Source organism: Ambystoma mexicanum, chromosome 3p (genome assembly GCF_040938575.1).
Source record: "Ambystoma mexicanum isolate Mex_15411 chromosome 3p, UKY_AmexF1_1, whole genome shotgun sequence".
Classification (NCBI taxonomy): domain Eukaryota; kingdom Metazoa; phylum Chordata; class Amphibia; order Caudata; family Ambystomatidae; genus Ambystoma; species Ambystoma mexicanum.
This window is the reverse complement of record NC_090925.1, coordinates 1,154,266,033-1,154,291,617: the sequence shown is the minus strand read 5'-3', so window position 1 is coordinate 1,154,291,617 and position 25,585 is coordinate 1,154,266,033. Positions and strand designations below refer to the sequence as shown.

Genomic DNA, 25,585 nt, shown 5'->3' with positions numbered 1-25,585 from the left:
TTTGAATACTAGGTGGGATACATGTTAGCATGTTAGCTGCGATGTAGGATGTACCTAGGGTCACTAGTCTTGTGGTTAAGGACTTTGAGTAGCTGGCTTGTGGAGTCTTCAGCGAACCGAAGTCCAATTTTTAGGAATACATAGTTTAATTTGTGAATTTTGGGGACTTTAAATAGTTGGACTGATGGCTGCTATGGATTTCTTGCTCGGGGGGGGGGGGGGGGGCTTTCCCCTTAAGTGTTAATGGAAGTAAGATATCCCACCACCCTAAAGTCTGCAGGTAAGGACCATGGACTGGATTTTTCTTTTTTGCAGAACTCTTCAGTGGTTGATTACCTCCTTATGTTTAGTGGAGTAAAATTCATGGTTGGTGTCAAATGGTATTCTGGAAGGCAGTATGCCCCTTTGACCTTTTTGCTTGCAGTCTTGTTTGGTTCAGAATGTCTCTAGCTTGAGTTATTGAGCATCTTTATTTGGAGGCAGGCCTGGATTAGTCCTGAGATATTTTGATGGATTCAATGAATGTGCAGTAGTGTAAGGCCAGTGAAGTGTGGAGGTTGTGGGGTTAAAGGAGGTCAAAGTCTCGAAGCAGCCAGGTGACTTGGACAGGTTTTTGCTGCCCCGCCCCCCTGTATTCAGCTGCTTACATCCCATACTTGAGTCACGTCTAGGTCTCCCCCCCCCCCCCCATATGTACTTTCATGGTGCAAGGTCTAGCAAACCTCACAACTGGTAGAGCAGATTGCACGTTTTATGACTGCTTATTCTTGGCCTCTTGCTCTGCTCATACCCACCTAATAATGCAGTTTTCATGTATTAATCCAACCTTTTACCAAATCCCAATCTTATTTACTTTGTCTTCGATTTGGAGTGGTCAGACTTGCAAACCTGGATGTTTTATCCCACTTGGATGTCTGTCCCAGCAGACATGCCCGTGGTGTTGGTGTGGCTGATGGGTTGTTGCGAGCCTTGGACTTCTGTATTGAAGGGTCTTCACAGCAAAAGCAACACTCTTGCACCTGCTGGCCATGCTGCAATTCAGTAGTATTGGTTTGTTGGAACGTGTAGATGTAATGGAAGCTAGATTGATTCACAAGGCAACCATTTTATTGTGAACATTATGAGTATGTGCAAATGTTATAGAATGTATGTTGCATCTGCCGGCTCTGTGCCCCATGGTTAAAGGCAGGCTTTACTAGCCTGCCATGTCGTCTGTCTAAGGGTGGAACAGAGTCTTGGCATTAGACGAGGCAATTCATTTTGCAGTATGAATTCATGGCCTGTTTATAATCGATAGTACTGAGAATCAATTTCCGTCCTGGGTAACTGTATTAATTAGCAATGGTTTGGAAGGCTGGTTAAGCATTCACGTTAAATGTTTGGGGGGGGGGGTTGCTGCATACAGATGTTAAGCACAGTATGTTGACATTGGTTCTCCCTGAATTCGGGGACAGTGGTAGATGTCAGTAACGTACTAGCATTGACAGTTGGGATGGTTGCTTTGTGTACTGAGTGTTCTGTTTTGTATGAAAGCTGGTGATGGGCCTGGATGCCTCACCAGTCATGCATGTGCTTTCTACATGGTTTTTGTTGGCCTGCTTTGCTCCAGTTGCTGTCTTTGCATTCTACACTCCTGGGAAAACTTGGGAATGTCCTGGGTGTGTAGGAGTGTTTGTGAATTTGGTTGTGTAAAAGGGAGGTGTAGTATTTGGCTCCCAACTATCTGTATGTGGATGACTGTCTGGAATGTTTCTGCCCCACTAGTGACTTGGGAACAGTTACCTACCTGGCTGGTGGCACCAGTAGGGTCCAACATGTACTTTTCTCCTACTAGAAGATGTAACATAATAAAAGGCAGGGTGCAGAAGTTGCACTTACATTAGTCCTTGGCTAGTAATATTTAATTAGCAGCAAGTAAGAAATTGTGTGCTGTACCAGAGATGCAATTTACTAGCTTGACATAAAGTAATTGGCCCCCCTCAGTTCTCCACATGGGCACAGAACGTACTCGCCGTTAGTTATCACTTGCAACAGGTAGTGGAGACTTCACATTTTGAGGCATAGCTGTGTGCATGTATTGAACTGGGGTGGCGAGTCACTTTTTTCATGCTTCTTTGCAGCTTGGAATTTTGTCCCTAATAAAGGCACTTACCCGATTGTACCTCTTCCCACTGGAGCCACAGGGTTAGACAATACCGTTTTTGTTTTTTTAACGTGAGTAAGGGGTTGTGTAGGTTGATGATTTTCCTTTTTGTAGCTTTCGTATGTGGTGCTATGGCTGCTCTCGATGTGTTATGTGGTGGTCTGGTGCTTGCAAGTCATATGTATCCAGAACTTAGAATCAAAAGCTGGTGTTATCCTTTGTGGTAGTTATTCAGTTAGGCAGTGCTTTGGAAGTGTCAAGTCAATGTGCCTCCTGCTAGCGTAAGCATTTTGGTCTGGCTGAAAGTATACATTTTTTGGAATTCAAGTCTTTATATAACCTAATCTTAAACTATAAGGTGAGCAGAAGACTTTCACCTTTATCAGGACAGGTAGGGATGTCATTTCAAGGCTAATTTTAATATTAGAAAAAGCTGCATTATTTCTAATGTGTTCAATGATTAAACTATGCTGGGTTCCAAATGGGAGGTTTGGAGTCAGAAATTAAAAAAAAAAAAAAAAAAAAAAAAACTATTGGCAGCAGAAGGCAGAGCCAAAGCCATAGGGCCAACCATGAAGGCACAAGAGCGATTGGAGAGACAGGCAGCAGCTAGCAGATTGGGGCAGTATGGGTGCAAGGCAAGTAGGTGTTGGGTGTCAGGTTTGAGGGAAATGGATTCTTTTGGGTCATCTAGAGCTTTGCCATACCAGCGGTTACCCAGCGATCACATTGCCAATTTACCCAGAGAATTCTAGCGTGCTTTTCCAGTTGCTAAACAAATTTAAACCAATGCTAGGTTCATGAAATATCCGGTCAAGGTTGTCTGTACTTCTAATCAATTTAGAAACCTGTTTTCATTAAGCATAGAAGTTTATATAGAGTTCAAGATGGGCTATTTCTTAGTCGTCTTTTTTTTGATTACCAAAGTTGGTTTGGGGCTCCCAGGTATGAGGAAACGTACATTGAGGTTTATGGTTACCTTGACACTTCACTTACCATGTCCAGACAGGTGAGCACCATGGCCTCCTCAGCAGCCTACGCCACCAAGGTCCTAAATGGGCCCAACCCTTCCTCTCTAAACAGCTTCCTAACCATTGACTGCGCAATCATTGGATCCAGGATTGATTATTGCAATACTCTATTCTTGGGCACCTCCACTGGTAACCTCCACAAATTCCAAGTCATCAAAAATAACACCCTTGGAGCAGCCCTTAATATCCCCAAAAGAGAACAGATCTCCAGAGCAAGAAGAGAAGCACATTGGCTCTCCATCCAGGAGTGCCATCACCTTCAAAATTCTATCCAATAAAGCCCCACATGCCTCTCAAAAAATTACCAAAATGCAAAGACCCGCCAGAACCCCCTACACTGAACGACTAATCGTGCCCAAAGTGAAGAGATGCAAAGCAGGTGGCTCAAGTTTCCCCCTACCTAGCTGCTAAACTTTGGAACTGCCTCACCCCCTCTCTGAAGGCAGGAAAAATCTACTGGGTCTTCTGCAAAGCACTAAAAAAGCAGCTCTTCACCTGACTCCCAACCCCCACCAACCTCTCCCTACTCTTACCTGCCGGGAACCCTGTTACACTAGTTCACCTCTCTTGGTTAATATTTGTGTTACCCTTGATATTGTTTTACGAAAGCTTGATCAAACTCTAACTGCACCTCAATGCCTACAGGTTGGTATGCGTGCTATGCAAATAAAGTAATTTGCATTGTTTTCCTGGTTAGGCATAGGTTTTTAATGTTTAATTGGATCTGGCTGTTCATACCTTACCCTTTATTTCCTGTCATTTGAAAGAATGTTTGCAATTCAGCACTCTTCAGATTGCTCGCATTCTAATCTGAATAGGTAGGTAATTAGGGGCAAATTATTGTGCAGATGTTGGTGCTACAATGTCTATCCTGCCAGTCTGAATACATTGTTCCAAGTGAAGGGCAAGGGCTGAATACAAGCATCCAGGAAATGGTACAATGAGGATGGAGCACACCCCAGCAAAATGATTGCATGGTGTAATTGCCACCACCTTCTGTTTTTAGGAAAAAATAAACTGTTAAAAGATACATGAATGCAAATTGAACAGTAATGGGCAAAACAAGATGGACTATTAAAGAACTGTCTGGCAAACCTTTTTGATATTTTTATTTGGAATTTCAGAAAGTCAAGTGAAATGCCATGTTTTAAGATGCTATCCAGCCAGAAAGACCACACCCGGCATTTATTTTGCATTTTCTTTTATATATGCATAGCATGCCATGAAGTACTTTGCAAGGGGTCGTGTGACATGTAGATCTTGTTTCCTGATGGCACATTAGTTTAGAAGAGCAGTCTTGTTTTTCTAGTGCAGCTGCTTGGAAGTTAATGCACCTAGGCAATATTTCATTTTGTGCAGTTTCATCAACTACTCCGTGGAAGTTTGTTTTCCTCTAGCATTGTTGCAACTCATGAAAGGCTATTCTATGTATAATAGGCTTGGTATTTGTTTTTAAATAACAAAACTAACCTTTCTAGATTAATTTGCGCTGCCTAGATGAGTGTACCTGATTTTGTGGCATGGTACAAAGCACTCGAACACATATTTCGAAACCTAGTCTGAGTAGTAGTACTAGGTTACAGTTCATGGGTATGTAATGGCTTTGACCTGCCGAGCCTCGAAACAAGCCACTGCTGAAGGTGGAAAGGGTCGGGTAAAGGCGACGAAAGTCTCGCGCTATGGAAGATTAGACCCGGGAGTGGAAAAACATGGCAGCACGTGCACTGCAGCAAATCCTGTTGGCGGTCTGTCGAAGCTTGCAATTGCCTGCTGTTGCGTGAGCAGCGGAGCTCTTCAAGTACTCTCCTGGGTCCTCGGGGGCAGAGTGAACAAAGTCTTAAGCAGGAGAACCGAACCCTGACGCCGTTGGATTCTTGCAACTCGCAGATCAAGACAGCAAACTGAGTGTCGAGAGGTTTAATCTTTTTCACACCGGCCGTTTTATTTATTCAATTCCTTGATGAAAAGTGAACTACTGCTGTCGACAACTAGCAACAGCGTGAAAAGGCTAATACCCGAAAGCATGCAAGTACTATATACATTATCTTTGCAACTCTAAGGAGACTGCAGGGCTAGTCCCTTTTGATCGTTCGTTTTCACCGTTGGCACAATGAGGGCGAACAAAAAGTTACACGCTTGGGAGTGTGAACCCTCATTTGAGGGGTGATTCCACAGCAAGCATTGAGACAAACCAGACATAACTACAGGCGATAAAGGACCTAGGAAAGATTTCATTCTCCTCCCCCCCCCCACCTCCTCGACTTACTAAAAACCGTTAAGTGAAATGGTAAAAGGTGGGGGGGAAATGGGGGGCCGCTACTGATACAGCAGCACCTATAACTGGAACACAACCTATCCGCATAACTTGTGTTAATTCTGAAATGGAAATCTATGGCCAAGTTTTGAGTGACATTGAGCAGCAGGCTAATACAATTATCTTTCATGCATGTGTCAGCCTGGAAGATGATGCAGGCAATGGAGGACCTTCGGGAAAGATTGAGCATGTCACCGAAACTTTTTTTTAAACCCAGGAAAATCCAATGGCTGATTCAGAAGTCTAACGGTACAACTGAAGGAGGAAGTTTGTTCTTGGCAGCTCTGGCCATCGTGCTACTGTCGCTTATTCATCTGTATGACATGGTGGTGCATGAGGTTCGACTTACCACCCAATGAAATCAAAACCTTACGGACCTGTTTCATGCAAACCACAATTAAGTGAGAAAGATGTCAACTATCACTTAACCAGCCTGCAATCTGAGGCTTCACAGCGAACAGACCCGCAAGGAAACGAGAGCAGAAGTGTTCATTGCCTGAGGTCAAATTGAATTCCTATGTGATAACAGTCCCTGGGTCTAACGGAAAAGGAGTAGACAAACGGAACAAAGTGGAAACTAAGAACCTGCCACTCGAACAAAAGAAAAAATGAAAAACCCAATCTCTAACAAGGGATCCTGAAGGTTTTTACGTTGGGTTCCAGGGTGGAAAACAGTCCTCCAATATAAAGTGATGCTGAGATCACGAGTGACACTAATCAGTATAAATGACAAGGGTTTGAGACCTCCAATTTCAACGTACAATGGGTTCTACAGTTCCTTTTGAATGATAACCTTACAAGAGCTGCCAATTTATATAGAACACTATAAAATCTCAAAGGAGAACTGAGCTCAAACGAGTAAGCAAATAAATGACTACTTGGAACCAGGGGGAAAAAACATGACACCAGGTTCGAAAACCATACCTGACTCAATTCATCTAAAAAGCCAGACCCTGTTAAGTATCTACCAAGATCGGTAGGACCCAGGTTTTTTGGGTTAAAGAAAATACTAAACCAGCGCAAGAAGCAGGGAACATAATCCCCAAGCCAAAACCTGAGAAAATCTGAATGGGAAAGGAATGCTTCCGTATGGCTTCAAATATTAGCCAGTGTGACGAAAGCACTCCACTTGGCTTTATCGCTTTTGTGGTCTATCCAGCAGCTTAAGTCCATTTTCTCAGCTGACATTAAGTGTGTGTGCTTGTTTGATTCAAACCATCTGGGGAAATGTGCTGCACACATCTATTCAAAAATTGTTGAAAAATCAATCATCGAGCAGGTATCAATCCTACTAGAAGGTTTTGAATGTTACTATGGACCTTAAGTAGCCCACAGCATACGTTCCGATAAATCAAGGATCACAGTTGCACGTCATTGGACTACAAGTATTACACCTCCAATTACGAAGATCGGAATTGGGGTTGGCTCCCCTCAGTCTTACCTACCACAGGGCGAATCTGACCTGGCTTTGCTCAACATGGAATATTCTCTGCTGGAATTCAATGGACCACAACTTTCGTTTGTTCATTTATAATGCGCGCCGGGCGCAGAGGATACAGGAAGGCTTTCAGCTTAGTTACAAAGTGACGTAAGATACAAATCAGGTTATTCAGACATAGTATACAGAATGAACAGGATATACAGAGAAAGCATAATAATGAATAACACTGTACAAGCAGGAATGTTATTTACATGGGAGTTTGATACTATTTACAAGGCAAGAGAGATGGGGCCAGTGTATTACTTGTCATTATCTTTGAACCAGTTAATGACATCCTCTCTGAAGTTAGTGAATGTTTGGTCAGCTCTCAACTGGGGTGGCTGGGAATTCCAAAGCTGTGCTGCCTTTACCAGGCAGCTACTACCCCCCCCCCCCCCTCTGATTTTAGAAAGTTTGGATCTTGGCACAAGGAGGCAGTTTGTGTAGACTGTGGTGTTCTCTTAATGCTGTGTTGCTTTTTGAACAGAGAAACCAATGGTAAGAGTTTAATTTGGTTTTTACAGGAAACCTGGTTATTGTCAATACCTGTATGGGATGGTTTTACAGTTGTATCAAAGTTGGCAGTAAGGGAATTTAGCGTAGGCCGAATGGCTGCCTTATTACTGTGATAAAGGTTTCTAATGTAATAGCCGTAACTGAAAAGGTCACACACTTGCAACTCCATTCCAATTACCATGATCAGATAGAAGCATCCACCTGCTCCTTTAATGCTAATGAATGTTAACCCACTATATGCCTCTCGAGGCCTTTTTTTTTTTTTTTTAAAAGAAGATTCAGGATATTCTGATTGGCAAACCCCAATGTAGGAGTGGTGGTAGAAGCGGGTGATTTTGAATGGGATCACTTGGAAGTCACAAGGAAAGTTTTGCCCACTTTGTATAAAGGAGAATTAAACGGTAGGGTCAATTCCTCTCCTGATTGGACTGCTTACAAACAACCTACTAATTGGAGCCTCCCTTAAACATACCGACTTGGCACAGTTACTTTGCAGCATCACATATGTTACAGATTTGTCCGAAATTTTGGCCACCAATATGTAGGTCACCTTCAAATTGGAACACAATCCAGTGACCATTCAATCCTCCAGATAGCACTGACGGTCAAGGGTTTTAACAAAACCCAGTGCTAAAGTATGATTGAACGTTGGTGGTATCCAATGCTGTTAATAGGGTTTCGGAGAGGTAAATCTCCTCCAGGTCTAGTGGAACACTGTGGGAGAAGTACAAACTTCACAGAAAAACTTTCCCTACCTACTGGATAGGCTAAAAAAAACAAAGATGCAAAAGCCAATACAAACTCCATTTTCTCTAAAAACACATAAATGACATTATTTTACATACTTGTAAATGTCAGTTACGAAAAGACCTTCAAAGATATCCAGATCCTTTTTTAATTTGAAGAATGACCACAAAGAAAGAAGTTCTTAACTCTAAGCCACCAAGGATTGTGTAAATGGTATCAAATACATCAATAGATTACATCCAGTCAAGTCTTGTTGGACAAAATAGTTCGGGACACGAGCCATCTGGTGGGAACTAAATAATAAACAAACAGGCAGTTGCACAATCAAGCAGCGTAAGTGAGGGAGACTGGGTCGACTATTTTTCTTATAAATACAATGTACATTCAACAGCAGTAGATGTGTCGGCTTAAGTTGTAAACCTGCATGCCTTATTTTCGACCATCTTGACATTGAAATGATCATTGGCAAGTGAAACGCCAAAGCCAGCGGCCCAGATGGAGTAACAAATGGAATAATTATGGACCGTCACATTCTCTACGCATTTTATTCCGTCTATTTAAACACATAGCATCTGATCCTAAATGTCCAGTGTCATGGACAGACACTGGTCCCTATTCTCAAGAAGGGATATCTAGCGGAACCTTCATGTTGCCGTCTGATTTTGCTTCGCGATAATTCATCAAATATTTTGCAATTTAGTGCTCGGACTTAAGAGCATGTGAGAAAAAGAACTATCTACCAAGTCCTTTGCAGACTGTGCATTGGCACAATGATGTAGCCGTTTGACACTGAAGGAATCTTTGTCAGATGTGGGTGCTGACTCTGGGTGCTGTCTACTTAACGTCAGCATTTGATAATGTCGACCTCTCTAAGCTCTGGTCCAAACTCTCGAAATGAGACATAAATCCTTCTTTGTTGGCATTGACTTGCCTGCTGTAATCGAACAACTCAACAAGAGTTGGACTTCAGCAGGAGAATTATCTAGCGAATCGCACCAAACAAAGGCATACGGCAAGGCAGTGGGCTGGCACCCACTCACTTTAATTTCTATTTGGCTGACCTATGGGAGTCCAGCAAAGAGTGGGGGATCGGGAGGATTCATACGCAACTGGTCTAGCCTGAAGGTGCATATCTAGCGCAGATAATATTTTAATGCACTACACCCCAGCGGGTCTTCAGCGTCGGCTGAACGGGCTAAATAAATATTTGGAAGATAATTCCCTACAAATACTGCGAAATCATGTTATGGTGGGTTCTTCCAAAAAGAAAACCAGGAAATATACATGGGGAAATTTAAAAATTGTTTAAACAAGTTGATTCAATTCTTGGGTACGACATCGCAGGAAAAAAAAGACTGCAACAGACGAGGCTCGATTCGACAATAAGATTACCTCGTGCTTGTCACTTTAAAAGGGTAAAAAGTAAACTGTTCCTAGTCTGCTGCACTGCTAATACATTTTTACAGAGCAAAGATCTCGCCTATTGTCCTCTATGTGCAAGCTTATGAATATTTCTAATAGGCAGTTCTTTGATGCTTAGAAGGAAATATCCTAAAATAAGTACCGAGGAGGCTTCCAATCTCTGTGCCAATAAGCGCAATTAGACTAACTAGGTCTAACGTCTTCGTGTGCTCAGTACATTTCTAGAAGTCTGTTCGTGCCTTCAAAAACAAAATTAAAAGATGGAAAACATCAATGGATCTGTTGCATTTAAGCCAGCCAAAACTTTGAGGGTGAGGAATTGATGCGTCTTCCTCTGTCACATTTTAAGATCCTACTTGGGCAAATTTTCTATACTCACTATCGTGAATGGTACTTAAAATTCAGATTAGTTTGCCAACACAGGTGGTGGAACCAAAGCTGGGAGTACCTTGCGAAGTGTAGAATGTGCAACTCCAATACGATTGAGTCTGTTCCATCTAGTAATGGAGTGCCCAACTTTTTGGATTCATAGGTCAAGGTATTTGGAACACTGTGACAAACTCCTTATGGTATCGTTTAATTACATTTTCACAACTGTCATTACTGATGGCCCTAGTAAAGTTGTAAGTTGAAATTTTCTCAGGAATTGACCGTCACAGAGCAAGGTATTATAGACTTGGCGAGGGTGACTTAATGTCTGAATCATATCCTAAAAGATTTGAGTGACTATATCCACCCATCTTATTTGGATGCTAGGAATAAGGAAAGTCAACTTCAGGAATTTGGAATACGTATACATTTTCTGTTTTTTATTCTGGTTTCTTTCGAGAGAATTTGTAACAAGGAAACGGTTGTGATAAAATTGAAAAATTATTTGTGTAAAATGTACAATTTTTATAATACACAGATTGCTATCTATTTTGCCTACTTTTTTAAGGCTTTTTGCAGGCGCTTAATCAGTTTAGATGGCATATTACTGGGCTTATGTTGGATTTGCATTTCTCAACACTTAGAATTACAATGCAGGGTGCAATATTTTCATTCGCTAGTGATATTTGACTCTTGGCGAGTAAGACTTGTGGAATTGAGATGGGAAGCGATTATGGCTGGCTATTGGCTTGCAACTTGGATTTTTGCCCTCTGATAAAGTATGGAGTTTGCTTCAGGGTGTAGGTCTTTTGAGCTTAGGAATGTGAAGGGTCTACACGCACTTTTACTGTTTTCACATTTGCATTGTTTTTACTGTTCTACTTTATAGTACTTGCATGAACTGATGGTTACTTAAACAATAAACACCAATGTGCAGGGGCTTTATTGCAAGGCCCAGCGAATCAAAGGCTTTAACGGCAGTCCATTACCTGTCCCAGTGAAGTCCTGCCGCCCAGAGTGTGGGGGTGTTGGGATTTATTGCTATTAGCATCCCTGCATGTTATAACTGGATGCTGATAGGTTTTATCAAGTTTACAACTGCGTGTTTCTCAAATTGGAAACACATGCCAAGACGGTCACCATGGACTAGTGAGAAGTGAACTGCACATATTGCCATCTCCCTTTTCATGGTGGCCATTGCCACAACAGGAGCAGTATTCCCGGCGATGGGCAACGAAACAGGTAAGTGGGATGGGGTGGCATTGGGTGATGGGTGTGAAATTTGTGGTGGATGGAAGGGGATGCACAGGGGAGCACTTGCCTTAATCCCTCTTCCGAGGAGGTTTAGAGTAGTCCCTGTTCCGAGCTTCCCGATTGGCTGGGAAGCCGGCATCCCCCCTCCACCTGGCAAGGTGTAAATTGATTAGCAGAGTTTGCTAATTAAATATTTCTTGATTAGCATAGCAAACCAGAGTACCTGACCCAGTGTCCCGGAACCGGTTTGCCTCTGGTATGGATGATTTAGAATGATGCCGATTACCCCCGGGCTGACCCATGGGCTATTGGAAGAGGTGGTATCGTGCGACGCCCGGGGATGGGGCAGGTGACATTTCATTGTGTCCTGGCATGTGGCTGGAATAAGAACCAGACTAGCGTGCCCAGTGACACAGGTTACTCAGTGAGATAGCCGTTGTGTTACTCCAAGAAACATGGTCCCAGGATAAAATCAATGCTTTTGCCCCTTATCAGTGGGTGGCGGAGAAAAACTGCGGAAGAAGCTATGGTGGGCTGTTTCCTGGTCAAAACACACTTGGAGGTTGTGCAGGTGCTGTTGACAACTCCAGTGCCAATACTGGCGGTTAACATTTCTAGATGGGGCCAGGTGGATCTCCCAATAGTGCATTTTTATAGCAGTCCCCAAAAACCATATAAGACAGTCTGCAGAGAGTTCCTCCAGAGCCAGAGCACCCAAAGTCCCCCATGGGCAATGTGTGTTGGATCTGAGATGGTTTTATTGTGAAATTGGGGGGGTGGGCCGGTAGATATAACCTATACGATAACACAGATGCTGTGGCAGGGATACCGTCACCAATTTTGATGGATACCAGGCTCTGTGCGGAAGGGTTGTGCCTGTGGCACTGAGTGGGGACTGTCAACAAATGGGCAGTTGGTTGGGGCCATCCTGGGCAGCGTTACTTTTTCCTTAGGAATAGGTAGCTCTACAATAGACTGTTGCGGTAGTGCATTGGGGGCTCATAAAGGGGTTTGAGGTGCTGGTCGATATTTGCAGTGATCCTTTCCCCATTAAACTCTGGATTAAGTCGGCCGTAGTGGTGGATATGCTGAGTCAAGCATATCTGCTGGAGGTATCTTTCGATGCCTCCCGGGGTAGGCTTAAATGGAGGGAGGACAGGAAGGATGAACTAATAAAAAAAAAAAGCAGAGAAAAGTTCACGTGAAATTGCCAATTTTTTGTCTGGTAAACTGGCGAGTGAAGGCATATTAGGAGTTTGAAAGTATGCTGACCTCAAACTCCGCGCTCCAGGGAATCTGGGAGGAAGGGAGGGCTGGTTCGATTCTGACTGTTCTATAGGTAGGAAGAATCTATGCACTGGGCAGTACTGGCACCTCAAACTGCCCTCATTTGTATTTTATTTAGTGCCAGATCAAATAATCTTTGCCAGTAGAAAAAGACCAATGGAGGAAGCATGGGAAGCCTGGGTGGTAGCTGCAAGGGACACTGATTCTAAACTATCCTGGGAGATGGCTCAGATGGGCCCTTATTATAAATTGTACATGAACCCCCGATGAAGAACGTCACAGATGAGCTTTGGTTGGACCATTTCTCAGTGTGGGGAGTAGGGCCGCGTGAGATGAACAAGCAGAACGGGGGGGGGGGGGGGGATGGGGGCGGCAAGCTCTTGTTGGGAGAATTCTCATTTATGTGCCAATTGTAGACCCCCCAGCTTTTTTGCTGGACTTTAGAATGTTCTAACTTTAACCCTGTAGTGAATTTTGACCTGATTTGGATTGGGTTTCCTCTGTTTGAGTCTGACAAACTCCATAGGCCTTTAGATTTCTAATAAGGCTTAAATACCTTTTGTGAGAACTACTGTGAAATTGACATTAATTGCCTTTTCTCTTTGTAGGTCCAGCACCCCCATCTTGTGGTGAGTGCTAGGGGGAGGGGGTTACCTAGTAGCCCGTTATCCTACATACTCGTGTAACATTTTTGTTATCCTCACTACTTTAAATGGCTGGTGGCAGTGGTTTAATCTTCCTACCATTGTGCGTTTCTACCACAGGCTGAACCCTCAGCTGCAGTACAGCACCCACGGGGTGACCATTTTGTCAAAATGGACATGGTTGTCTTTTTTTTTTCTCCATTTTCTGTTTGAGGTCTTAATTGGGTTTAACTCTGTGTTGATCCAGGTTTGAGCCCTTTGTTCGTTTTTGCCTTTGGCAGGCTTCAGCCCTGAAGCCCGCCTCTGGCTCCAGTGTGTCTGGAAAGGCAGGATGTGAGGGAGGTTCCTGCGACTCACCTGTCCTTTGTCCCCTGTCTCTAGGAGAGCATGAATACAACCAGTGCTGATTGGCTGGCCTTTCAGGACAGCCACCCTTCTGTGTGATTGACAGCCTAGGCTGTGCATGAATGGGAGACCCCTATAGGCGAGGGTTTTGGAACTGGAGGCATTCAACCACTGGGAGAAACACCCAACGAAACCATGAACTAAGCTTGCTGCATCCCCCAGGACCTTTGAATTCCCTGGTGAAGCCCTGCTGCTGTGCTGAACGCCTTCAATTAGACAGAAAAGCTCCGGAAGGGACGACTTGTTCCCTAGGGTTAGTTGGACCAACTAACCTGGAGACAAACTCCACTGGACCATCCCTCTGAACGGCTGTTTTCTTTGCTGCTGCAAGAACCGAGTGCTATGGGGCGAGAAATCCATAGTGGAGTGCAACATCTGAAATCTGGCCAGAAGCTCCAGGAGTCTCCTCTGGAAGTCAGATGGCCAGAGCAAGAATCCCCTCACCAGAGTGTAGGCCTCAAGGAAGCCCAACCGGTATCAGATCTGCGACAGTGCTGTTTACCGAGGGCTGAAACTGCAAAGTGCCACTGAACCGAAAAGCGCCCATAGCTGCCGACAACCTCCAAATTGACACTGCAGGAGCCATCCAGGCGTCCTCCCTCTTGTCCCTACAACTAAGGCTCAGGAACCCAGGGTCTGCATGGCTGCAACAAGACCTAATCCAGCTGGCCCACTCTTCTAACCAGAGTTACTGTTTTAGACTTTGGGTACTTACCTTGGTGTCTTTAGCTGTGCTCTTCTCAGTTGGGAATTGCATTAGCTTACCTTTGAAGAGTTAACTCTTCACAGCTTGTGGCCCTACAAGTGATTTTCTACATGCAAAGTTACGAGTGTAAGACTTGTTTTATCTAAAGTACCTCGGCTCCATAGATTGTGTTCCTATTGCCTTTGGCTGTCCTAGCTCCCTGCAGACTCATCTAGCCCATTGACTTTGTCTGTCCCTCATAGGTGGTAACTTGTTTTAGACTGTTATTGCTGGGAAAGGCCTGTCTAGATTTCATTGGAAGACTAAGTGTTCCACAAACGTTTTAATCTCTTCCCTTTCCTCTAACCTCAACCTGGGATGTATAAATGCCATTACTGTCCTGGTGAATGAAGACGTCTCCTTGTAGTGGTGTAGGTGTAAGAAGCACACCTCCGGGTGTAGGAAGTGTGTAAGAAGCATAGCCAAAGAGTATCCACTAACTTGTGCTGATCCTGAAAGTATTTAAAGTATATTTACCTTTTTAAATTTGCCTTCTTAATGAATGCTTATTTAAAATTTGATGTTAAATAACTAACAAACCTTGGGTGGAAGTTACTTGTTTACCTGTATTAACAAACTTCATTGCTACAGCTCACACTTGCCCTTCTTGAAATGGGCCTGGCTGCTCATTCACACTACCAACTTGAGTAGTACAGACCTATACCAAAAGGTGGGTTACCTAACACCAAGCAGATGTGTAGGCTCAGTGTTACTACACCTCAATGTAGTGATGAGATTGGCAATGAGGATAGTGTTGGGTTCTCAGTGGGTGAGGTAAAGAAGGCCATTGGTAGCCAGCGATGTAACCGAGCTCCGGCCCGGATATTCTGGTTGAGTAATTTGTCATGCAGCCAGATCTCTGCACCAGTGCTTGCTCAAGGGTTGAATGTTATCTCACCTTCATGGTCCTTGGGCAGTAATTCAGCCTATTTACAAGAGGTCCTGGGCTTCCCCTGCCTCTTTTAGACCCATATCACTCCTAGGCTCTATTTAAAATATTGGTTGTGCCATATTGGCCCGACTGGAGGATTGGGTTCCGAGTAGTGGAGCTCTCTCGCAGGTACAGCTAGGATTTAGACTTGGGCTGGGTGCAGCAGAACAGGTACTTGACCTCTAGTATTGGCTAATTTCCCTTCGCCTGAAAGAGGATCCCATATAAAGTACTTTCCCCATGTCCCAAATCTGGGTGGCCGGCCCTTAACATACCTGGTGTACGCGGATGATTCTGTATTGATAGCCCATACTCCAAGGACTTTGCAGGCCCTCTCTGAATATGCTGCATTTGTGGAGGGCCTGGAATTGGTGGTAAACGCAGCAAAGTCAGTGGTGATGGCCTGCTGGCAGGGGAGATGAAGGATTAACTTTAGGGTCATATATTGTGGGAATAGTGGTCTCCCCAGGATTGACCATTTTGACTCGTCAGGTTTTCTGCCAACATGTGTGCCTTGGCTCATGTGAACAAACCGGCCCTGCCGTTCAAGTAGGCGTTAGGTGGGGTCTCCAGGGCCATGTTTATGTTTAAAGCAAAGCCAATAGCCCCATTGACTCAGTTACACAAGGGGAAAGCGGCTTTGGTTGCTAAATTTGGGATGGAGTTGTGGGGCCACTCCAATGTCGAGGCGGTACAGACTTTGGAGGACCAATTTTTGAAAACACTTGTTGCTCACAATTTTGGCTCCAAATTTCAGAGCATTCATGGAACTGGGCTGCACACCAATTGGTGACATGATTTCTCTGCAGCCGGTATTGCACTGGCTTAGGCTAGGGGGCAATGGCAGGGCCTCACTCGCAAATTAATAACTTTTCTGATGGCGAAGGAAGCGGGAGAAAAGATCCCATGGCTGTTGCACATCAGGAAACAGTTGCTGAAATAAACAGATGAGTCTGTGTACTTGGACAGAGAAATTATGACTCTAAAGAATAGTGGGCTTATGACCATGTCCCTGGGTGTTCAGCACTACCTATTATGGGCAGAATCGCCAAAGATCGCATACTCGTATCCAGGGCGAGGTTTAACTGCATCTGCCTAAAGGCTTTGGGGCCAGCATGGGCCAGGGCAGGTGCAGATTGATCTTGGCACACTTCTCTTTTGCCCTGCATATGCAGACGAGAAAACTGCTCATGCTACCGCTAATAATGGAAACCAGCATTGTGCAATATAGGCCAACTCTAACTTGCCTGTGGTCACTAGTCTCGTACCTAAAAATCTGCTTGATATATTGCCCTGCCAATGAACTTTTATACACAGATAATTGAATCTGGAATGCTCCACGTTTGTTGTAGTTTTATAATGGATGTTGTTTTTTTTTATACACTGATTAATGAACTGAGGCTGTAATTCTGTTTTTAGTTGTGGTTTTATGTTTCTGTTGAGATAACTGTCCTATATTGTATCTTGCAATGGTTTTATGGATTGTTTCTAATACAAATCTGAATAAACTGGATGATTAGATTAGCAAACCATATTTGATTAGCAAGTTTGTGTCACCAGATGTTTCTACCCAAAACATACAATTGGCAACAATAAACAAGTTTGTGTACTGCTGAAGTGAGACATTTTTGAGATGAGCCTGTAAAATGTACAGGTTGGCTGCATAAATTGACACATGGATACAATAAAGCCCTGAAAACATGTGCATCTGGGTCCAGTCGTTGTTGCAAAGCGCAGTTGTATGATACATGCTTGACCCATAATTTGCTCTGCAGGGAGTTTCATAAATCAAAATGTTCAGTGTCACAGGAAAGTAATAGCCTACAACTATGTGGTATGGTGTTGTGGCAGTGGACAGGATGGGGCTTGCCTGTCATTGATATGATTTAAATCTAGCGCTAAATGGTACTTTAGGAGGAGGGCAGGGCTGCTTAAAAAGGTCAAATTCGAGCCAGTTAGGCCGAAGCGCAGAATTCCAGTGTACAGCCATGAGTGGTCATCACCATTAGTACCCAGAGCCACCTTCTGTGGCACTGAATTATTTTTTTGTATGGCCTTTGGCACCGAGTTAAGGCAATATTACTGTTGCTCCCTCACTCCGTTAGCCCCTTTGAAGATGCACTGACAGGGAAAAGAGCGTGGAGAGTAATGCAGGGTTAGCTGTGCTTTCATTGAACAGGGTAATTTAAATGGCTAGCTGCGCTCCACAAGTGTTGGTTTAATTGGCAAATATGCAGAGTTGCATAGCACATGGCTATGGAACAGTGCTTATTTTATGCCTTGCCCGGTGGTAATAGTTAATGTGTATATTGGGTTTAACTGTACCTAATTACCAGCCATTTGCCTTCCTCCCACTAAGTGAAGCAAATTCTTCTGAGATTGCTTCCCCAATGTGCTTTTGCTCCATGTTGTGGTTGAAAACCCTGTTTACCCTTAGATGGATTTTCTACACACCCACCTGAGGAATTAAAAAAATATCTATCAACCTATATGAATGGATTTCAGGTGTGACATTCTGATCTTACCAGCCATTTGCCTTCCTCCCACTAAGTGAAGCAAATTCTTCTGAGATTGCTTCCCCAATGTGCTTTTGCTCCATGTTGTGGTTGAAAACCCTGTTTACCCTTAGATGGATTTTCTACACACCCACCTGAGGAATTAAAAAAATATCTATCAACCTATATGAATGGATTTCAGGTGTGACATTCTGATCTTTTTTTTTCCTTAAGATTTGGGAATGGATGATGAGGGTGATGACGATCCGGTGCCTTTGCCAAATGTTAATGCGGCTATACTTAAAAAGGTAAGAAGTAATGGATTTATTTTCATATTTGCACTGCGATTATAAAACTCCTTAAGTGGACTTTTTTTTAATACCTTGTTTAGCTTGATGGCATGTTAAACGGATTACTCCTAGTTTTCAGTATCTGTTCAGTCAAGCATTCTGCCTTTTCCAAATGTGCCTGATTTCTAGGCTCTTCTGTTTTTTAATTTGTTGACCTCCCCAAGTTGCATATGAGCAGTAGTGTACAATTAAGTCTAAAACACCAATTTGAGAAGGGGGGGCACTCTAGATACTATTTTATTTATGTCTGCCATTAACAAACTGTTCACACAAGACAGTGAACCCTTGGCAAATTAATACAAGTAGTTTCACACTGAACTTCTTAAAATCATCGTATCTAAAGCTTGAGAGGACTTAAGTGGTGAGTAAAGACCATAAACTGGGCATTACACACTTCTAGCTGTCCCCATTAGACCCACCCTCACCACCTGTAAGAAGGTGGTGTGCCACCCATTTACGAAATGGTTAGAATAAGCAGTTCTGGTTTAAACCCTGTGGTGGCCCCTAGGCAGTTGGAATTTCTGCCCCCTTGCAAATTCTCCTGTCGCTGTGCAGCGCGGGGGACCCCAGGGTACCCAGGACTAACTTGTGCAGCTAGCGGGGGTTCTCGGGAGCCAGTGAAGGACCCACACTTCCTGCAGGGGATCCAGGATACAATTGCAGGGCAGTGAACCTGCAGGGAGCCTGACCAGAGCACCCCTTGGGAAGGGGGGGAGGAGGAAGCACATTCCAGGGCTGCCGGCAGTGCACGTCAGTGTTGGGGGAGCATTCTCATTTCTGTGCTAATGCTCTTCAACCTTTTGAGACCCCAATCACTGCTGGAGTTTAGGGCTTTTCATTTTTATCCTGGAGTGAATGAGTCCTTTTTCTCACTCCATCGTGTTTTTGATCTGATTTGGACGTTCTTTTGGTGTTGGAGTCTGGCAAACTCCATAGGCATCTACCTTTTTTTTTTTTTGTATGGACTCGCAGCACCTTCAGTGCAGTGTCACAGAAGTCCTTTGGATTTTTCTTAAGGTTTAAATACCTTCTCTTGGGTAAACTACTGCTCCCAAGAGAAGGAAAGTGAAACTGACTTTACTTACCTGTTTTCCTATGTAGGTCCAGTACACCCCATCTTATTTGGAAGTAGTGAGGGGGTTACATAGTAGCTCCTTTTCCTAATTATGTTAAAATAAAAATGGGGTTACCCTCACTACATTTAATGGCTGGTGGCAGCGGTTTAATTTTCCTACAATTGTGTAACTTTTAGGCTGAATCCTCAGCTGCAGTATTTTGTAAAAATGGCCCAGGTCTGTCTTTTTTTTTTTTAACCATTTCTTGCTTGTGAGGTCTTTCTTGGGTCTTACTCTGCGCGCCAAACCAAGTTTGACCCTTTTTTGTTTTGCCTTTGTCGTGCTTCAGTGCTGAAACCTGCCTCTGGCGCCAGTGTGTCGGGCACGGCAGGAAGCGAGGGAGGTGCCAGGCTCCCTGTCCTTAGTCTCCTTGGAGGACAGCCACCCTGCTGCGAGTGACAGCTAGGCTGTGCATGGATGGGAGAAACCTGCATAAAAGGCGAGGTCTCCTGAACAGAAGGCAGTTGACCATTGGAAGAAACTGTAACGCTCACCTGGTTCCCACAGAAGCGCGGCGTCGAAGGCGCAGAACTCTGAAGATGGACAGGAAGGGCCCCTCTATTCTGGCTTCCCTGGCTCGTTGGATACCCTCCTTAGGGTTTGGAAGGATGAGCTCTCCATCCTGCTTCTGATGCAGGAGCGCGTTGAAACCCAGTTACTTCACTCACTGGATTGAGGATTGATGGGAGTTCAGGTAAGCTTGACTGTTCAGGTAAGGCGCTGTAAAAGTTCTGTTCAAAAGTTCAAGCTTAATAATAATGTTCGTTGTCTAATTGCAGCAAGCGCTAATGCTTATGTCTTTTTCCCCTTAGGGGCCGGGGTTCGGAGTGCCGGAGATATGGCGCCGACCTGAAGTGAAACAGTTCTGGATGAGCGCTCAGGTAATGTCTTTGCATTCGCTCATTCAATGTCTTTGTCTTTTTTCCCCATAGGGGCCGGGGTCCGGAGATGCCAGGAAGCGGCAGGACCCGAAATGCAGTGGGAATAATCCAACAGGTAAGACTTAAAAGGAAACTGAGCTTTCCTTATTCCTTTTCTCCCTCTCACCTTTGTTCTTGTCTTTTTTCCTCTAGGCGCCGGGGCGTAGCTGAATCCGGAAGATTGCTGCTGAAGATGGAAGCGCCTTGCAAAGGTGAGTAAAATGCAGCGCTGCAGCGATCGAAACAAAATGCCTTTAAAATGATGTCTTCCTTTTCAGGGCCGTTGGAGAAATGACTCCGGGATGCAGATTTAGCAGGTAAGGGCTTTTCTTCTCCTATTCTCTTCCTTTCTCCCCTTGCAGGTGTTCCAGGGTGCTGGCAGGCGTGGCTGAAGTCAGGATGCAGGAGCTGACACGGTGAGCGTCCAGCTGCTAGGTGCAGAACAACGCGAAGCACGTGTGGCTGTTCGGGTGGGGTTTAAATAGCCTTGGAAGAAGTTCCTGGTATGTATCCTTCCACCAATCAGGTATGTATCCTTCCCCGACCACACCCGGGTGGTGAATTAGTCCTACAGGTAAAGTAGTCCCATTCAGGCCTCAAGAGGGCCTGGATGAAGCAGCAAGGTCTGCATCAGGTAAGTGTGCACCCAAGCACTTAAACACATATCCTCTTCTATGAGCCTGGCGCCTAAGGCGCCAGGACTGAGTCCAAAGGGCCCCGACTTGGGCCCGCTGAGACTTCCCTGGGGAAAATGATGTCTGCCTCTGGGGTTGCTGGGCCCGGCCTGGCTCCTTGGAGGTAGGCATCATGACAAACATCCATCGAAGAACTGGAAGAGAAGCTTGCTGCATCCTCATGGATCGTTGAACTGCCTGCTGAAGCGCTGCTGCTGTGTATCGACCAGAGAAGCCCCGAACATACTACTTCCCTTGGGTTGATGGGACCAACTGACCCAAAGACTAACTTTGCTGGAAACCACTCTCCATGCTGGGTGTACGTCCTTGCTGCTGCTGGAACTGAGTGCCAGGGGTCAGGAAACCCAGAGATGACTGCATCATCTTTAAGCCAGACCTGAGCTCCAGGGAAATCCTGAAGCAAGACGACCCAAGCCTGAGCCCCCTCGACAGTGCTGCACCCCAGAAGCAAGGGGAGCCCATCAAGTGTCCAAGAACAGCGGTAGGGGTGCTATTGACCAGTAACTGAAACTGCAAAGTGCCGCTGAGTTAGAAAGAACATGTAGCTGCCAATGACCTTCAAACTGCAGGCGTCCTCCCTCTTGTCCCCACAACTGAGGCCCAGGATTCATAAGACTGCATCCAGAACAGAAGGCAGCTGGATCCTCTTCTTTCAACCTAAGGTAGTCTTGACTAAAGGGGTACTTTACTTTTTGGTCTGTAGCTTGTTTGTTCTCACTGGAGACTTACAGTAGCTGCTGTTTCTGCAGAGTTGCTTGCGGCATAACAATGTTTCTTTTTCTACACTCTTAAAACATTGTGCAAGATTTGTGCTATCTGAAGTGCCTCTGCTCCCTAGACATTTTGCAAAGTGACGTTGGCTGTCCAGGCTCCCCGCAGACTCTTCTGACCATTGACTTTGGTTTTAACTGTCCCTCAGAGGTGGTGCATACGTTTACTTGTATTGCTGGGAAAGGTCTAACCTAGACTTCGTTGGGAGATTGGAAAGTATTCGCATGCTCTGAGAACCTGTTAACCTTTTTCCTTCTCTAACCTTTCCCAAAACCTCAGTATTGCATGAAGTCTAAAACTTGATACATCAATGTCTAGTGTCCTAGTAATTTTAAGTGCCCTCAGGGTGTAGGAAGTGTGGCATCCCAAAAGGGTTTCTACTCATCTTAAATCTGAGTAAGTGTTGTGAAGCATATTTATATTGTTGCATATTGCCCTTTCTAAAGAAGGCTTATTTAAAACCAACTGTTAAATATTTATTTTACTAGAAAACCTTGAGCATACGTGTTTGAATACTTGTAATTTTGAATTTCAGTGTTACATTTCTACAGCTCGTTTACACCTCTTGAAGTCTGGCTGCTCAGTCACTCTAACAACTTGTGTAGTACAGACCTATACAAATGGGTGCGTTACCTATTGCCAAGAGGACATGGCTGGTGTAGTCTCCCGCAGGGTTACTACATACATTCCTGCCTAACACCCAGGTACTGAAATTGATGACTATAGCACCCTGTGAGAGCTACTGGGCCCTTTGTCAGTCCCAACTGCATGGGAGGGCTTTCAGAGCATCAGTGCTAGGGAGCCCCAGAACAAGACCAGTGACATCCCCATTTTAGGGTACACTAGGACCCCTTCACGGACGCTGGCACCCTGCCTGGCGGTAGCCAAGGATGTGTTCCTCCCCCATATGGGCATCGAGTCCAAATCACTGGCTTTTGTTACCTCTGGGAGACCCCAAGATTACAAAGTCCTGTGGACACCTGCAGGTTTTAGCTGGAGGGGAGTTGCTTTATTTCCATCTTGGCGCTCAACCACTAAGATGTCCAATCATTGAACCTTTTTAACACACTGTACCATGGAACCTACCCACATGACAAACTTCAAGGTTTGTAGCATGCAGGAGTGGCTCGTCCATAATGGGCGAGAGGGTGTCGACCCACTGGGTCTTAGCCCTCACCCATTATGGAGGAGCCAGCCCAGTAAAATACTAAGAGCACTCTCTCAGCTGTTTTTCTTCAGCTGAGGGGAGTACTCGTAACCATCGAAGGGAAAAACCGTTTCCCGTTAACAGTAAAGTTACATAGCCGTGCAAGCATTTGCTTCCCTGGCCTTGCGTGGCTCATTGGTACTGCTGGCTGGGGAACTGCATTAAGTTCAAGGGGGCGCTCATGCGCTTCCTGGCACATACAGACTGAGCAGGCTGGAATGGGGTGTCTCGTCACCCACGCGCAGGGCCCTCTACGTATGAGCAGAAACCAGGAAGCTTCCCGATTCCTGTTCATTCCAGCAGAGGCCTGAGCCCCGGTGAGGATAGACCTGTGGCAGGTTTTTTGTTCTGTTTTTTATTTAAGTTGTGCATGGATGCTTTCATGTTTGGTGAATGTATGATGGATATGAATGTATGATGGATGATGGTGTGAACGAGGGCGTGCTTGCTGTGTGTATGTAGTGTAAGTGTGTTCATTTAAATGTATGGCTGTATCTATGCTTGTGTTATATGATGGGTGCTCGTGACTGTGAATGAGACGGCGAGTGCTTGCTGACTAAATGTGCGTTTGTCCGATATGGTTTTGGGCGAGTGGGAAGGGTGGGGGTAGGTTTGTACTGCCCCTCTCACCGGCTGAGATCAGCTCTCAGTCTGAGGTACTGTGCGTCCCTGGGGAAAGGGGTGGTATTTTTTTCTACTGGATATCTGATAGACCTCGTACAAAATACCATACCTGCCCCTCCTGACCCCAGCAGACACCCAATGTTAAGAGAACAATATAGGTTGACACTTCAAGTGTTTTATACTGTGCTTCTCAAATTAATGTTATCTATATAATGAGAATATAACCGTGCAGTTCATAAGTTTTCTTAATGGCGTTAACTCGACATGTTTTGACGTCTGGTCGTTCTCAAGACTTAATGCGCTGATATCATTAGACAAATTGTTAATAAATCATATTACAAACAATATTTATCATTGTCTATTATTATGGGGTAGTAAACGCATCCCATAAACAGTCAAAGAGCATTGATATTCAATTGCATGCATATCGGGCATAATTGCAGCATGTCACATTATAATCATCCATTGACATGAAATGTTTTTTACAAAAAATACATATCAAAATATAGGTACAGTTGAAAAGGCTAACCAAGAAGAAATTAAAGAAAAGCAAAAATGGTAGGGGAGGGGGGGGGGGCCAAAACCATTTTAGAATGTGAGCATCCTTGTCCTAGTGGACAGAATCAATTAATATTGTTAGATTCATAATCCATCACCTTAACAATACGTGACCTCAACAAATTGTAATCCAGTTATGAGCAATTGGCTGTGTAACTGCACCTTTAGGTGATAAGATGAATCCAGTACGTCTCGTTACCCAGTGTGAGCCATTGCGCAGTGCATGGCTGCCCGAATCGTCAAACTTTGGTGACCCCAGACTGGCTCTGCAGACACACTATTCGAATCCCTGAAGTCCCCTCACCAGCTTGCAGGACTGAGAGTAAAGAAAATCCGACCACTGATATTCATCCTTAATCTGGCTGCTGTAAAAGGTGCAAATCAAGAGCTGTAAGCATCCTGGAATGTTGCCGGAACCCTTCTGACTGCTGCTGTAAGGCCGCATCCAGTGCCCAGTTCTCTTGTCTCCAGACCAAGAATCCAGGGACTGGGTCATGTGCTGGTGCCTCCTGAAGGCATCCACTACTAAGGTACTGTGTGGGCTTGGGTAGTACATGCCTTAAGGCTGCAGTTTGTCCAGAACACTTGCCCAGGCCTGTATTTCTCAGAAGTTCCTGAACACTTAATTAACTCTGAAAGTAAGACTTAGTTTTTGAATATCTCCTCTGGAACTTTTACTTTCCTACACTATCGCAACCTGCCAACTAGGGCCCCTCTTCTGCCTCTGAAAACTTGTGCAATTGACTGGGAAGGACTGGATAAAAAAAGTATTCTGTCTTGAAAGTATAACTAGTAGCAAAGTACTTGCTTAAAACGGTCTAGAAGTTAATATTTGTCTTATGTGATATAGGGTGTGTAGAGGGCAATGGATTCCAGTTTGACCACGATTCTGTTTGGGCTATTGTCCATGGTCTAGTCCAGGTTGGAGTGGCTGATCAATTGTCTTGGGCTGCGCAGCCCGAAGGGGTCTGTATTTGTCTGACCTGGCTTTGCTTACCAAGCAGACCTATATGGAGTGGTAGTAAGGGATGTAGTCTCTTTGCTGTGTTCTTTGTATGGGTCTTCAAGCTGTCTGGCTTCAGTTTTTTGCAGTTGTGTGCTCTTGCTGGCAGTCACCATGCACAGTTGAGATTTCCTTATTTCTGTTGTCCATTCTAGCTGCTTTCGTTCTTGTTGGGAGACATGGTGTGTGTTTGGGTTGTGGGTTGTATTCCTTTGTGGGCGTCCTCTTTGGATGGATATGTTTCTTGGTCCTCGGGGTTCAGTCTGTTTTTTGTTGCTTGTGTTGGCGAGGTTATGGTTGTTGACCCAGTGGTTGTAAACCGTTGCGGTTTGGTCATTTACTGATTTACTGGCATCTCCTTTGAGACTGTCGTTTTTGGTGTTACTCTTGGGTGTGCACACAGAGGTGCTTGGTGGTGGTTGTAGGATCAATTCTGTTTTGTTCTGTGGGTTCGCGGTTGGTGATTCGCCCAGTGCAGTTTCTGCTAATTTAGGTTGTTGGATTTTGTTTAGGTTCAGGAGAGTAGTTAAACACCTCTGAATGGGATAGCTAGGGCAGC

General features: G+C 44.6%; 1 protein-coding gene across 1 annotated transcript in view; it reads left to right on the top strand.

Moving 5' to 3' along the window:
- The window catches only part of SKP1 (S-phase kinase associated protein 1), a 193,258-nt gene that overhangs the window by 71,774 nt on the left and 95,899 nt on the right, over positions 1-25,585 (top strand). Inside the window, exon 3 of the mRNA XM_069652552.1 lies at positions 18,018-18,091. Coding sequence (XP_069508653.1) covers positions 18,018-18,091 — 74 coding nt within the window. The remainder of the gene's footprint in view (positions 1-18,017; positions 18,092-25,585) is intronic.